The sequence below is a fragment of the Heliangelus exortis genome, chromosome 23, assembly GCF_036169615.1.
Source record: "Heliangelus exortis chromosome 23, bHelExo1.hap1, whole genome shotgun sequence".
NCBI classification, from domain to species: Eukaryota; Metazoa; Chordata; class Aves; order Apodiformes; family Trochilidae; genus Heliangelus; species Heliangelus exortis.
Window position 1 is genome coordinate 5919304 of NC_092444.1, and position 14346 is coordinate 5933649.

At 55.2% G+C, this 14346-nt stretch overlaps 2 protein-coding genes across 4 annotated transcripts; one reads left to right on the plus strand and one right to left on the minus strand.

Moving 5' to 3' along the window:
- Positions 1–838: 838 nt before the first annotated feature.
- On the minus strand, positions 839–5419 carry PHF13 (PHD finger protein 13). 2 transcript variants are annotated; one of them, XM_071767430.1, is made up of 4 exons: positions 5250–5419; positions 4694–4795; positions 3782–4334; positions 839–3381 (listed from the first exon to the last, which is right to left on the minus strand). In XM_071767430.1, the coding sequence occupies exons 1-4, from the start codon at positions 5286–5288 to the stop codon at positions 3155–3157; spliced, it is 921 nt and encodes a 306-aa protein (XP_071623531.1). In that variant the 5' UTR covers positions 5289–5419; the 3' UTR covers positions 839–3154. The 2 variants fall into 2 exon arrangements, with proteins under 2 accessions (XP_071623531.1, XP_071623532.1); XM_071767431.1 differs by lacking the exon at positions 5250–5419 and adding an exon at positions 4996–5168.
- A 123-nt stretch (positions 5420–5542) lies between these two features.
- Positions 5543–14296, plus strand: KLHL21 (kelch like family member 21). Of its 2 annotated transcripts, none has more exons than XM_071767425.1 (5): positions 5543–5656; positions 6544–7619; positions 9001–9406; positions 11683–11755; positions 12036–14296. In XM_071767425.1, exons 2-5 carry the CDS (start codon positions 6590–6592, stop codon positions 12327–12329), a joined length of 1803 nt encoding a protein of 600 aa, XP_071623526.1. In that variant the 5' UTR covers positions 5543–5656; positions 6544–6589; the 3' UTR covers positions 12330–14296. The 2 variants fall into 2 exon arrangements, with proteins under 2 accessions (XP_071623526.1, XP_071623528.1); XM_071767427.1 differs by having other exon boundaries at positions 5571–5668.
- Positions 14297–14346: the final 50 nt, after the last annotated feature.

Consider the following 14346-nt stretch of genomic DNA (forward strand, 5'->3'; position numbering starts at 1 on the left):
TTTTGCTTCCCTGCAGTGTCTGTATTTGTCAAGCAATGCTGACTTGTCCCCAGTGGACTCTGCTGCTTGTTCTGTCTCTTCCTTTGGAGACAGGCATTGTGTCAGTTTTGTGCTGACCACTTGCTCCAAGCTGCCCCCTCCCCTTTTTTCCTTATTTTCTATCAGAGCAAAGTTTTGAAGAGACTGTAAGAATAGCCCTTAAGAAACCCCTTCTTTCAACATCTCTGCTCTATGAGAAACTGCCATTTTATAGCTACAACTCCTTTGGGACTTCTGCTTAGCATTCTATATAATACAAAAATACCTATAGAATTTAAATAGACACTATAAGCAACAAGAACTTAGCTTCTAAGATGATCTAGTGCTATTTCCAAAGAGCCAAGCCATTGTTTAAGTTTGCCAGTGATAAGGCTGCTGCTTTGAAAACAGCTGGGTGAGCACAGTGACCTTGGGCTGGTGCCACCAAGGCTCAACACCCCCGTGTTTGGGTTGTGCAGTGGGGCAGGGAGGGGACACTTTCCTTCAGCAGAGCTCCCAGAGGGGGGTTGGTCTGGCTGAGTCAGGCAGTTTTGGTGAGATTAATGCTGTGCTGTTGGAGGCTGCAGTGCCTGGTCCTGCAGGGCCCTGCCTCAGGCTGGTGGGACAGGGCTGGGATCTCAAGGAGAAACTTCTAGAGAGAGGTGGGAATAGCTGTCAGCACATGAGGTGTGTGGGCAGCACTTCTGGCCATACCTGACTCTGGGCATTGTTCAGGGAGGAGTGCTTGAAGGGTCAGGTCTTGCTGCCATCTGGCACAACTGCTTTACACACCAGTAAATCATAACAGCAGACTCCTGAGTTTGGAATAAAACAAAATCATTATTCACTGGTTTCACATTTAAGAAAAAAACATGGTTCATTAAAACAGTTTTAATGAAAAAATAAAGTTCTGAATTAAACTATAATTATACATGGCTGAAAGTGATGACCTAAAAGAGTGAAGATGTTACTTTTTTTTCTCTCTGCTGATATTGTAACGTGCTGGACTTGTCAGACATCATCTATTGGGATACATCTGAAAAGGTAACAACAAGAGTCACTCACATCTATTAGTATCGAACCTCTGTAAAAAGAGGCAGTTTGCTTGGCAGTTCACCATTTCTCCCACAAAAGCTTCAGGAACTCGTTCCACAGAGGTCCAGTTGCATTGCAGACACACTGTAAACACAGACACACCAATTTTCAGAGCAGGTCCAACCCTTAGGCAGCTTGTGACTGGGATCTTCCAAAGCCTTTTCTGTTTGCAGAGTGAAATGGCAGCATTTGAGAACTTTGGTTACTTTTGTGGCTGCAGAGAACAGTCAGGCAGCCCTTGGGGACAAGTCTTTGGCAAACACCTTGGTGGTTCCCCATAGCTTCTGGAAGGCAGCACACCACGGTCCTGCTCTTGAGATATTAACAGGATTTGGAGCTGGTTTGCAGAACCAGAGTCAGTTGTTGCAGCCTGGCCCAACAGGGTTTTTATAATGAAGTGGGACTGAGGAACCGTTTTGTGTCGTGCAGCTCCAGCATCCTGAGCCAGGGCAGCAGAGCCCCAGGGTACTGCAGAGCTGACTGTCTTGCCCCGTGCAAGACCTCTGAAGGAGAGTACCTGGCTCTTTGCTGGCAAGGCCCTTGGTCATCACCAGGCTGCACCTCCTGGTGAGCCAGCCCTCAGGTAAGGCAGTGATCTAAGGGTGTATCTGCAGGGCTGGCCTGGACACACTCCTGCCTGTACAGCTGCAGTACCAGCCAGCACCCCCTTGTCTCACTTGACAGAGCACGTGCTGTTCATCAGGCAAAACTTCAGTGAAATACCTCAAAATGTCACTAATGACTTAGTGGGATGCATACAGCTTGCTCTGGAACTACACCACCATCTCGGTGGCCTCGTGTACCAGCCTTGTCCCTGTCACCTTTCTGAATGGAATTCCCCTGGGCTGAGGCCCCAGTGTTGGGGTTCTCAGCACTCTCCTGTCTTCCCTTGCACTGAATGGATCTTCTGACCACCTCGCTAGCTGCATGGCCTGCATTTTCTTTCATCTGTGTAATTTGCAACCAATGGGTGAAAAATTCCGTTTCTTTTTTGATTACAAATCCAGTCTTAAACAGTGAAAACATAATTCAACTCGGCTGTAGTATTTGCATGGAAATTATCAAATCCTAAACCAGACCTGCCAGGCTGTAAGATTACTGATGGCCCCTTTGACAGTCCACGTTTGAATTCTGAGCTGAGACAAGGGAGAGTTAAATCATCTTGTTAAAACAGCACCTTAGAGTTTAACGAAGAGTTTAACAAACGGCCGGGAAACGGAGCAAAACGGCGTCTCCCCCACACACACTGGAGCCTGTCATGCAAAACAAAGTCACCAAATGTCACCATAAGAAGAGACTTTCTGGGAAGAAACCGGTGTCCCAGCGCTGCCTGTGCAGAGAAAGGGCTGCTCCCTTCCCTTTGGTGCCAGTTCCCTGGTGCAGGGACACGTCCCCTTTTCCCTGGAACGATGTCAAGTCACAGAACTGCTGCCTGGGCCTGGTGAGGTGGATGGCACACGGGTCCTGTATGCTCCTGCTGAGCCTCAGAATATCTAAAATTGATATATATGGACAAATGGGCATGTATAATATCACATTAAAATTAAAACACAGGCCATTTACTTTTCAGACTCTTCACACGGATTCTTTCCTCCTTCCCTCCCTCTCTCTTTGGAGGGTGAGGAGTTTTCTAGCACAGAGAAAGTTTGCAGTTTCCTGATGGGATGAGAAAACGTACGTCTCAAAGGTATTATACATTCCCCAGGCATCACCCAATCCATAGTTCTGACCAGACAAAACCCCACCAAGCCTAGAGGGCTCACTCTGTCCCTCGAGCTGGCTGGTGCCTCAGTCTGTCCCTCGAGCTGGTTGGTGTCTCAGTCTGTCCCTCGAGCTGGTTGGTGCCTCAGTCTGTCCCTCAAGCAGGCTGGTGTCTAGCAGCAGTTCTAACCAGTTGGCCTCTTCCAGCTCTGGCTGCCCACAACACAGCAATTCCTTGTCCCTGTCACCACAGGCTGTCACCCTCAGCCTGAGCAGCAGCAGCAGTTCAGGGGAGTCCCAGCTCCCAGCCCAAGCAGCGCATCCCGGGCGCCTCCTTTCCCTAATCCAGGAATCTCCTGCGTGAGCCCATCCGGGAGCGGTTTGAGCGGCGAATGTCAAACTTGGAGTCCCGGCACTTCTGGCAAATGTAGACCTCTGGGACGTTGGACTTGCGGATTTTGGCACAGGAAAGGTGAATCCAGGTATGGCACTCGTTGCACTCGATCATCGGCCGCCCAGCGAAAGGTTTCATGCAGAAGCAAGTGACCAGGTCCCACGAGTCATCATCTGCAAGGAGACACAGCAAGTGACGACGTTAACGACGTGGCTTATCATCCACACCAGGGATTTACACTGCTTTTGGGCTAAATAACGACCTGGGTTTCAAGAACTGGCACTTTGCTGATTTTTCCAGGTCTCTATTGCGTGGGAAGAAACCTTCAGCAGCACAAGAGAAGACGTAATCCAGGAGAGAACTGGCTTCTTCTAGAAAGTTGCAGCTTTACACTCATTTTATTGCAGAGGCAACCATCAATGCCCCCCCTTCCTCCTGAAAACTTAACAGCTCTGGAATTCTGCCCAGGCAGCACACCTTGGTATTAAGCTACAGGTAAAGCATGAAAAAGCTCGGCAACAGCACCACAACTTGCATCTGGCTGATTCTCTTTCAAACAGCTAGACCACCTACCTGAGTCCACCATGATGTCCTCATCGTCCCCGGTGCCGTCCTCATCCCGAAACACCACCTGCTTGCCCTGCCGAATGACAGTTCTCTTGCCCACACTCTGGATCTCCACTGCCTGCTCAGCCGTGCTGGCCGGGTAGGAGACGCTGGAGGGCGTATCCGAGTCCCACACCGAGCTGTGCTCGGCTGCAGACTGAGGGTCACCCTCAGAGGAGGGGCTCAGCGGTGTCTCCACGTAAGAGTCCTCAGCCTCCAGCTCCAGCAGCTTCTCCTCATAGTCCTCCTCTGCAGACGCTTCCGTTTCCCGCCTCTTCAGCTTTTTCTTCTTCCTGATCTTATCGATTTGTTTTCGCTCTGGCAGGAAGTTGCCGGGTTTTGCCCGCTGGAAGAGGGAACCGTACGGCTTCGCCCGTTTGAGCTGGCTGAAGTTCTTCCTGTTCTTGGCGGGCAGGGAAACGGAGGAGGGGGCATCGTTGAACCGAGGATCCCAGCTATCGCTGTCAATCGTGCCTCCGGTGCTGTTGGGAGGGCTGGGGCTGTTCCTCAGCGGCGTTTCCTGGAAAACGTTGAGGAAGTGTGTAACGCTGTTACCGGGAGCCCGGTGACGTGAAACGCGTCACCCTTCCCCGGAGGCGCGGCCGATCTCGCCCAAGTTCAGGTTCCCGCTCCCCCCCAGGGATCCCCCGGCGTTGCCGCTGCCCCGGGGAGCAATCCCGAGCCCCGCGCTGCTTCACCCCGCCCCCCCCGTCCCCGTCTCCGTCCCCGTCCCACCCCTTAAGGCCCTCCCAGACACCGCCGTTCCCCCTTTTGTCTCGGGGACGGGCGCGGAGCCGCAGCCCCCCGGCAGCCCCCGGTGTCACAGGAACGCCCCGCGGCACCGGGGAGGGCCCCAGGCGGAGCCCCCGCGCCCCTCACCTCCTGCGGGTACGGGATGTAACCGGCATAGGCCAGGACGAAGGTGCAGAACTTGTTGAAGTCTTCCACGGTGCGGTGCCGCCGGGAGGCGGGGGAAAAGTCCTGCGGGGATCGGAACGGGGGGTCAGCGGCCGGACCGGGCCGGGCCGGACCGGGGGAGGTACCGCCGCTCCCCGCTCCCGGGCCCCGCCCGCAGCCGCTCCCCGCACCGCCCCACCCCCAACCCCTGCGGCGGCGGTACCGGGCAGCGCCGCCGCCCCCCTCCCCACACACCCCCTCACGACACCCCCCAGCACACCCACCCCCGGTGTCGGTACCGGGCCCTCAGGCGGCTCCCCCCGCCAGGACGCGGCGGGGCGCGCCGCCGCCATTCCTCGCTCCGGCGCTCCGCGCTCGGGCGGCACAAAATGGCCCAGGCGCCGACACGGAGCGACGGAGGGGAGCGGGGAGCGGGCAACGGGGTCCGGACCGGACCGGGCCGGGCCGGGCGGCGGGAGACGCCCGCACCTCCCCCCCCCCCCCCCCCCCCAACCTCCCGCACGGAGCTCCGGCTCACCTCCGGGGCAAACGGGGAAGCGCAGGAGTCGGAGTCCATGTCCCGGCGCGGGAGGAGGGGTGGGGGCGGCGGCGGCGACGGTAACCGGGCAGCGCCGACACCCGCGAACCGCTCGGTACCGGCGGGAGGCGGTGAAGGGGCGGCCGCCCGCGCGGGGACTGCTGGGAACGGTAGTCCGCCCGCGCAGGGAACGCTGGGAGCTGTAGTCCCCGGCGCGGGGATACCGGGAGCTGTAGTCCGGGCCTGCGCGGTGGCGGAAACGGGGGCAGCCGGGAGCGGGGCGGGTACGGCACAGGCGCAGTGCGGGCGGCGGGGCCGCGGGGCGCGGTCCGGGCGGAGCCGAGCAGAGGATCCGGGGCACCGGCGGGACGGACAGCCGGGGAGCGCGCCGGCGGCCGAGAGGAGCGGTGAGCCCGGGGGTATCGGGCGGAGCAGAGCGGTGAACCGGGGAAGCGGTACCGGCTTGCGGAGCGTAGAGCTCGGGGGCACTGGGCGACCGGGGTCCGGTTCGGCAGGGAGCGGCAGGGCGAGGCGGGGCGGGCGCACCGGGCCCCGTGGCCTCCTGTCTGTCTGTGGCCGCTGTGCCCATCGGGGCCCGGGCCCGGCCGTGGCGGCACAGAGCGGGACCGGGTGTGGGGTCTGCGGCGGCAGCTGCTGTGTCCTCAGGTTTTGGGCCCGCTGCCCCGTTAATCCTCCGTCTCCGCCGGGTTTCCGCTCTCTGGCGGGGAATGCGGTTCGTTTCTTACGTGGAGGAATCCTGTCCTCCACCGCACGGGCTGTGCTGCGGGTCACCGGCTCACGCGGGGCCGCCGCGGCCGAAAACGCCTCGAGTTTAGCCCGGAGGAACGGAAGGTGCCCCTGTGGGTGTTTGACTGGCCCCGGTTACCGCGGGACACCAGCCGGGCGCTTGGGGCCAAAACTCCGGCTTTCTTAGCCTCTGGTAACGGGCAGCACCGGGGGCAGAGAGGGAACAACCCCCTCTGCGTTTGAGGAGGACTCGGGGCTGCTCCAGGCTGGGCCCCCACCCGAGAGCCACTCACAGCATTCCAAAGCTCGGGGTGTGCCCGGCTCCTGTGAGGCTGCCCTAATCCTGGGAAACTTCAGCTTGGGCTTCTCAGAAATATAATTAGACTGAGCAGGACGGCTGCTGGCAGCGCCAGCGCGTTATGCAACCGCGCTCCTCCGGGACGGGGAATGTTTTTGAAGGCTGTTCAGTTTATCCCACTTCACAGCCAGAGAAGGGGTTCCCTGTGCTTGCTCACCTTTTTCTCTCCCCTTTTTCTCTGTCCCGCAGGCTGCTCTTGGGACTGACGCACCATCTGCTCATACTCCGGCACAGCATGGCGGCCAGCACCGGCAGCGCCAGCGGTGGGACAGCGGCAGCCACAGAGGAACCGGCACACGCGGTGTCCCTGCTGCGGGGGCTGAGCGCGCTGCGGGCTGAGCAGAGCTTGCTGGACGTGACTGTCGTGGCCGGCGGCCGCGAGTTTGGCGCGCATCGCGCCGTCCTGGCCGCCGCCTCCGGCTACTTCCGCGCCATGTTCGGTGGGGCGCTGAGGGAGGCGCGGGCTGAGCGAGTGCGGCTGCACGGCGTGGAGCCCGAGTGCCTGGCACGCCTCCTTGACTTTGCCTACACCGGCCGGGTGGGTGGGCTGGGCCCCGACATCGCCGAGCGCCTGCTTCGTGCCGCCGACCTGCTGCAGTTCCCCGCCGTCAAGGAAGCCTGCGGCGCCTGGCTGGCGCGGCAGCTGGAGCCCGCCAACGCCCTGGACATGCAGGACTTCGCCGAGGCCTTCGCCTGCCCGGCACTGGCGGCCGCTGCCCACCGCTTCGTCCTGCGGCACGTGGGGGAGCTGGGTGCCCAGCTGGAGCGGCTGCCGCTGCCGCGTCTCCTCTCCTACCTGCGGGACGACGGGCTCTGTATCCCCAAGGAGGAGGCCGCCTTCCAGCTGGCGCTGCGCTGGGTGCGCGCCGACCCCGCCACCCGCGCCCCGCTGCTGCCCCAGCTCCTGGCCCACGTCCGCCTGCCCTTCGTGCGCCGTTTCTACCTGCTGGCCCACGTGGAGGGTGAGCCGCTGGTGGCTCGCTGCCCGCCCTGCCTGCGCCTGCTGCAAGAGGCCCGTGACTTCCAGGCCGCCCGCCTCGACCGCCACGACCGGGGCCCCTGCGCCCGCATGCGCCCCCGGCCCTCCACCGGCCTGGCCGAGATCCTGGTCCTTGTCGGCGGCTGCGACCGTGACTGCGACGAGCTCGTCACCGTCGACTGCTACAACCCACGCACCGGGCACTGGCGCTACCTGGCGGAGTTCCCCGAGCACCTTGGTGGGGGCTACAGCGTCGCCGCGCTGGGCAACGACATCTATGTGACGGGTAAGGCCCACGGGGCACGGCAGCGCCGGTGTTGATGTTTCCACTGCAAACGCACGGGGTCTGGCAGTGAGATGGGGGCTTTTCTCAGGGTAGCAAGAACCTGAACTGCTGATCAGGCGACTGCAGCCTGAAGACAGGCATAGGGACCCCTGGAGTCAGGGCTGGATTTAGCAGCTGGTGTTAGTCCAGGAGGTATTTTTTTAATGACTAATGCTCCTGAGCACATAGGCAGAAGTCACAGGTTTTGCACTGGGGGAAGTTTCTAACTGCTTGCTTTAGAGAACAGGAGTAACTTGAGAGGGTCTTGGTGTTTCTTTCTCTGAATAAGGGATTTGAGTTCAGAGCCCCCTGAATCACAAGACAAGTGTGTGCTTGAGCTTGAGGTGGGGGCATGTCAGAAAGCCCCGAGTTCCTCATCCAGTCAGTGTCTGTGAGTCACAGTACCTTCTCCAGCACATACCCTGCCTGCTTGCAGCCTGCTGGGGCTATAATTACTCCTGTCAAGGTGACACGGATGTGTAAATTTGGATGTTAATCTGCATGTGGATGGCTTCTTTGAGGCATGCCTCCTTCCCTTTGCCTTGGCCTGGGAAACCAGGTGCTGCAGAACAGCTCGCTCTGGGTGCGCAGGACGTGCTGGCAAAGCTTTGAAGGGCAGGACAAATGAAGGTGAACATAAAACTGTTCCTTCTCTAGCCAGGAGCAGAGAACAGGGCTCTGCTTTAAGGGCAGGGCTGTAAAAATGATGGGCTACCACACAGCGGGTTTATATGGACACAGTTGTGTCCTGTGGGAGTTTTTGAAAGCAATCCCAGGCGGGTCTGGGGGTGCTGATCCTGCTGGCCCCCCGTGCTCTGGCAAGGCTGCTGCTGGCAGGGATCACTGATTGATCTGCTCAGTGTCAGAGTCGTGGCCTGGCTGTGGGGAGGGCTGGGAGGTTTCTGTGCTGCTGGCAGTGTTGCTGCCTTGGCAGCCAGGCACTGGGTAGGGCTGGTCTCTGCTACGTCACAGCAGCTTCTGGGCAGCAAAATGGGGAATAGGACTGTTAATTTGGAAGGATGGAGGCATTAAGGATGGAGTATTAAGTCACAGCTGAGTACAGACTAGGGATGACATGGGAGAAATCCTGGTTTGCTGAGAAGGAAACAGTGCAAAACTTCCCTTAAAACCCCATAGTGTGCATTGCTGTGGTCCCTCAGTGCTGAAATATTTTCATTATTTACAGCCCTGGGCAACAAAAAAGTGCACGTGGGTGTCCAGAAGGTGTAGCTGGAAGACAGCAGTGATCCTGGTCCCACACCAAGCCCCCTCCTCCATTGCTCTGTCACAGTTTCACCTCTTTGCAAAGCCAGGCTCTGAGATGTGGTGTGTTGTGCTGCAGGGGGATCGGACGGGTCCAGGCTGTACGACTGTGTCTGGAGGTACAACTCCAGTGTCAACGAGTGGACAGAGGTGTCTCCCATGCTGAAGGCCAGAGAGTACCACAGCTCCACAGTCCTGGATGGGCTGCTCTATGTGATCGCCTCCGACAGCACCGAGCGCTACGACCACACGGTGGACAGCTGGGAGGCCCTGCAGCCCATGCTCTACCCCATGGCCAACTGCTCCACCACCTCCTGCCGTGGCAAGCTGTTTGCCATCGGCTCCCTGGCTGGCAAGGAGTCCATGGTCATGCAGTGCTATGATCCTGACAGTGACCTCTGGTCCCTCGTCAACTGTGGCCACCTCCCACCCTGGTCCTTCGCCCCGAAGACCGTCACTCTCAACGGCCTCATGTACTTCATACAGTGAGTGGTGGGAGATTGCCCCCTCCCCACGTCCCCACTGGGGTTTCCCTGGGAAGGTGTGAGGATTATGCGGGTGGTTCTGGAGAGCACCGGGTGGGGGAAGCAGCAGTTCTCCCTCTGATGGGGCAGGTGGTTTTGTAACCTCTCACACCAACTTCCTTTCCTTCTCTTCTAAATAGTCCTTGAAGAACAACGCTTAAGGTTGTGTAAAATTGTCTTGAATCTAAACTCAAGGGCTGGGGAGCAGCCAGGTATGGATCCAGCTGAAGTCAGCAGCACTGCTCAGAAATAGACTTACTGGTTTTCTTGGCTCCTAGTTCAGTCCCCCTTGTTGCTATAAATAAGTGAGTAAGCTCCAAGAAACCGTTAAACTGTAGCGTGGAAGAAGACATCCTCCATCTCAGCAGAGATAAGAGGACTGAAGACGAAATGATTGGTCACTATTTTTAAGCACCTTTCCAAATTGGGACTTAATTACCCATCTGAAGCTGTCCTGGTGGTGCAAACACTTCGGTTATCCACTTAATTAAAAATAACCAGAAAGGCATGCTAGCACTGAAGCATTTCATTTTGCTGTGCTGACTCTGAGCAAACATAGACTTCTCTGATGGCCTCCAGACACTTTCCTTTTTTTAATCTCCTCTTGGCTTCGCATAAAGCAGCAACTTCTACACGGGAACTTTTATTTGATTAATTTGGGTTCAGCTGAGTGTCTTGGCTCCTGGCAGTTGTTTGCAGGCACAGTCTGGGTCACCTGGTTCTCAGTAAGCAGTGGCAGGAGTGTTCAAGCTGTTTTGCAACTTGTCACAAGCCAATTCTGTAGGTTTTACTTTTTCTTATTTTAAAACACTGATGCTTGGCACTTCAGGATTTCTGATCACTTATGCACATGAAGGAATTAATGAGATTATTTGGGTCAGGGTTTTCTCCCCTCATTTCACATGCTGCAAGTTGGCTGCTGCTCTGTATAAAGCCCTGAGCTAATATTTGGATTATCCACTTGACTTGCCCACTGCCATTAGCCAGGAAAGTGTTGTAAGCAGCAGCTGTTCTTCTGGCTACAAACAGTGTTTGCTCCCACATGCTGTGTCCCAAGGCAGATTTCAGCTCATGATTCTGAGTAGTTCTGAGGAAGAAATGTTGGTCTTGGTGCAGCTCTGTGGGTCTCAGAGCACTTCCTTACATGTGCCCTGCCTGTGTTGAAGATGTTTTGTTCAGGGAATGTCTATTCAGTTCCAGGTACATCACATAAGTAGCTCAGACTAAAGAAGCTGGTTTAAAAAGCATGTAGTGGGTGGGTGCTTGAGAAATGCTTGTCCAGAGCATAATCAGAAAGTCCCACAGCATGCAGCACCTCAGCTTTGCCACAGGCCCAGCAGACACATTTCTGATGTCACGAGGTTGCTGACACTAATGCTGTATTTGAGATTTCTCCTTTATTTTCACTCCCTACCCTGCTCAGATCCATGGCAGCAACTGATAGCAGTACTTGTCACTCACATACCACATGGCCATGTGTGATGTCGAAGACAATAAAATATTCCTTGCAGGCTTTTGAATCTGTCTGTAACAGCCCTGTCTTGGAATGACTGACAGCACTTCTCGGGTAGCCTGACCTTGTCCTCTTCACATTCTTGTGCCAGCAGGGAATGTTTCTGCCTCGCAAATGCCCCTCACCTGTTGCTGTCCTCCTCCTGTCTTGCAAGTGGAGCGGGTGAGAGGAGCCTTGGGGGATTATGCTGCCCCACCAGCTCTCCTAAATTTGGCATTGGCAAAAAAACTCAAGCAGTATGGATGCTGTTACTTCAAAGTGCATGGAGAGTTAAGGCTCTCCAGAACAGTGGTAATTTTTCTTCCAGACCCTGAAGTGCCTGGCACCAAAGACAGATGGGTCTGTGAAATGCAGGCTTTATTCTCTAGATTTTGTGAAAAATCTAGATGTGAAAAAAAAAGACTAGATTTGAGAAAGCCCTCCGGATTCCACAGCCATTTCTGACCCAGCAGTGGCATGGCTATGTGCTGGGCTCCAAGGTGGGGGGTTACAGTCCAGAGCTCCTGTTTCTGGAGTTTGCACATCACTGCTGGTGATGAAGCCCACAGTGGAGTCTGGGATCCGTACTGAAACCTGCACCTTCATACAGGGACCTCTGGTCTCTAATATGTGTCACAGGATTGGAGTAGATGTGCTCACAGTGGGATTTCAGGCTGTTGAACTGGGCCATCACAAGGCAGGAGGCTTTCAGAATACAGAGGAGTAACTTTGTTTTATCTTCCAGAGATGACTCAGCTGAAGTGGACGTTTACAATCCAGCGAAGAATGAGTGGGATAAAATCCCTGCCATGCTTCAGGTAGGACACTTACTGACCTAGTGCACGCCTGTTAAAGATTGCTGTGGTTTTGCCACAGAGTGCTCAGCCATTCACATGAGCTGAACAGAGCTGGAAAACTCCCATCTCCTGCATGTGTATGGGCAGTGCTGGTTCAGAGCCAGCATCAGCCAGAGGTGGGCACAGAGCCCCGGCCAGGCGAGCAGTTACTTGCAGGGCAGCACCCAGTGCCTCCATCATCTGCTGGACGAGGCAGAACCTCTTTTCCAATTGTTGCTGACTCTTTATTTTTGATGTGTAGGTTCATGTTGGGGGCAGCGTGGCCGTGCTTGGTGGGAAGCTTTATGTCTCTGGTGGCTATGACAACACGTTTGAACTCTCAGATGTCTTGGAAGCCTATGACCCCGAGACACGGACATGGAGCGTGGTGGGCCAGCTCCCTGAGCCCATCTTCTGGCATGGCAGTGTCAGCATATTCCGTCAGTTCATGCCAGAGACCACGCAGGAGGATGATGGCATCACACTGGACAACACCATCAACTTGAACAGGCAGCACCAAAACCTTCACAACCAGAACCTCAACGAGCTTCGTTAGCAAGGAAGGGTGATGTCCCGCTGGCTCGCCGCAAGTTCCGTTACCCAGAACCAGTGTTGCTTTGAGAGGAGGCAGAAGCAAACTGGTGCTTGGAAACAGAAACATCCTGATCATAGAGAGAGTGAAAATATGAGAACACGGCCCTTCCTGCCCTGGTGCCATGTCCCCAGTTCATGATTTCAGCAGGGATCTCGCCAAGGCATGCTACAAAGCTTCACCTTTCCCTTTGTCTTAACTTCAGTTCTCTATTTTGGTGTTTTTTTTAAGCTGCAGCATTTAAACTTTTGCAGGTATTTGTTTTCCAGCCCTTCCTAGAAAAGTACTTTTTCTTTCTAAGAAGAAATACCCTTATTTATTTTTTTATTCGTATTCTCACAGAGAGATTGTTTTCATTTCTGACCATCCTGGCTGTGCCCTCCTGTAAGGGGAAGGGGAGAGGTGAGGAGCATCTCCTAGGGCTGGCAGCTGCTGCCCAGGGATGAGCTTGTTCTCCTTTCCTGATGCCATGGAGCCTATTGATAGTAGGGCTGAACCAGCCAGGCAAAGCTTCTGCCTGTGGTGAGTGCCATTTGCTGTCATTCTCCAAACTCTGTATTGAACTATTTTAGAAAAAAAGAAAAAAAAAAAACTTATTAGGAAAGGTGAGTGCAGCTTCCTCAGGAGGTTGTCTACAGCCTTGTGAAATTGCTGGCAGTGTTCAGATACTTTCAAATGCACCACCGTGCGTGCAGGAATCCACCAGACCTTTGGAGGGGTCTTGTGCTTGATGCACCTCTGGTGTGCAGGAGCTCTCAGGATTTGGGCAATTGGAAAATGCTGCTGAGGTGTTTTGGCAAAGGTGTAGGAGTAGGCAGAGTGTTGCAGATAGATAGAGAGGTAGCTATTCTAGGGATTTTGTTTTCTTCTTTTTGTTTGAGGTGTGATTGGTTTTTTGGCCTGTGTAAGATTTGCCTTTCAACTCGCCCAAGTGACCTAGCTGGCTTGAGCTGCATTTCCTCTCTGCCTGAGCTGCAGAGCAGCCACAGCTGCAGTGCTGCTCATCCAAAACCAGCGTCCCACCTTCTGGAAAACCATGAAGTGTGAGAACGGCTGAAGCGTTGCTGGATCCGTTCACTTTTTCCATCTTTGGTTAAAGCCAATAAGGACAAACAATGGAATTTAAACTCATTTCAGAGATGGAAACCATGTATACTTGATTGTAGGCCTCTGGCTTGCCCTTGGACTGAGCAGTGTCAGAGCCTTGTCTCCATGACATCAGCATCTTCACAGCTTTAAGAAAATCTCTTTTGCCTCAAGTGATATTTTCTGCCACGCTCCTCGGCTGCGGAGCTTGGGTAGTGGCTCGTGACATCTGGGCTGTTCTCCAAGTCTGAAACTTTGACAGTGCCTTGAAAGCGCCGCGTGCCAGAGGAGGCTGGTGGAGGAGCCACGGCAGCCTCTTGGTTTGACAAGCTTGGTTTTTCTTGGTTTGACACCATCCCCTGTGCTGCTGTGGGCTGGGGTGCAGCAGGACCCCCACGGGTGGAGGAGCCGGGTGGGGGGAATGCAGGGTGCTCCGTGATTCAGGGCAGCTCCTTCACCTCTGGGAGTTACAGCCCTGCTGTGCCAACCCACGACCCACAGGAGCCGTCCCCACGGCGCCACGCAGTGTCTGGGGAGTGGCTGCTGCTGAATTTGTGTTGCAGAGAGAAGAATTTATGCTGAGCTATAAATAGTGTGCGTGCTCCGTCTCGTGGCGCGGCGCTCGCTGCTGGGTCTGCCCCCCGCAGACTCCCCCACCCGCTGAGCAGTTAAGGATCTGTATTTATTTTTTGTAAAACTCATTGTGTCCCAATTGTTGAGTACAGTTTAAATACCATCCTTTGAAACAAAGGCATTTTACATTTACAGATGATGTATTTTTATTCTCATAGTTTGTTTTTAAATTTACTTGCAGCAGTCAAGTTAAATAAAAGATGTTACATGAATCTCTCTGTTGCCTTTGAGGGGAAGAGTACCAAAGTTAGTTCTTACTCTG

What these genes read in the sequence shown, in the direction of transcription:
- PHF13 (XM_071767431.1), bottom strand. Translation starts at nt 5,064, where the DNA reads ATGGCGGCGGCGCGCCCCGCCGCGTCCTGGCGGGGGGAGCCGCCTGAG. An exon ending in GCCCGGTACCGACACCGGGG is followed by an intron (nt 4,796 to 4,995) that starts GTGGGTGTGCTG and finishes CGATCCCCGCAG; the next exon opens with GACTTTTCCCCCGCCTCCCG. An exon ending in ACATCCCGTACCCGCAGGAG is followed by an intron (nt 4,335 to 4,693) that starts GTGAGGGGCGCG and finishes AACGTTTTCCAG; the next exon opens with GAAACGCCGCTGAGGAACAG.
- KLHL21 (XM_071767425.1), top strand. Translation starts at nt 6,590, where the DNA reads ATGGCGGCCAGCACCGGCAGCGCCAGCGGTGGGACAGCGGCAGCCACA. An exon ending in GGCCTCATGTACTTCATACA is followed by an intron (nt 9,407 to 11,682) that starts GTGAGTGGTGGG and finishes TTTATCTTCCAG; the next exon opens with AGATGACTCAGCTGAAGTGG. An exon ending in AAATCCCTGCCATGCTTCAG is followed by an intron (nt 11,756 to 12,035) that starts GTAGGACACTTA and finishes TTTGATGTGTAG; the next exon opens with GTTCATGTTGGGGGCAGCGT.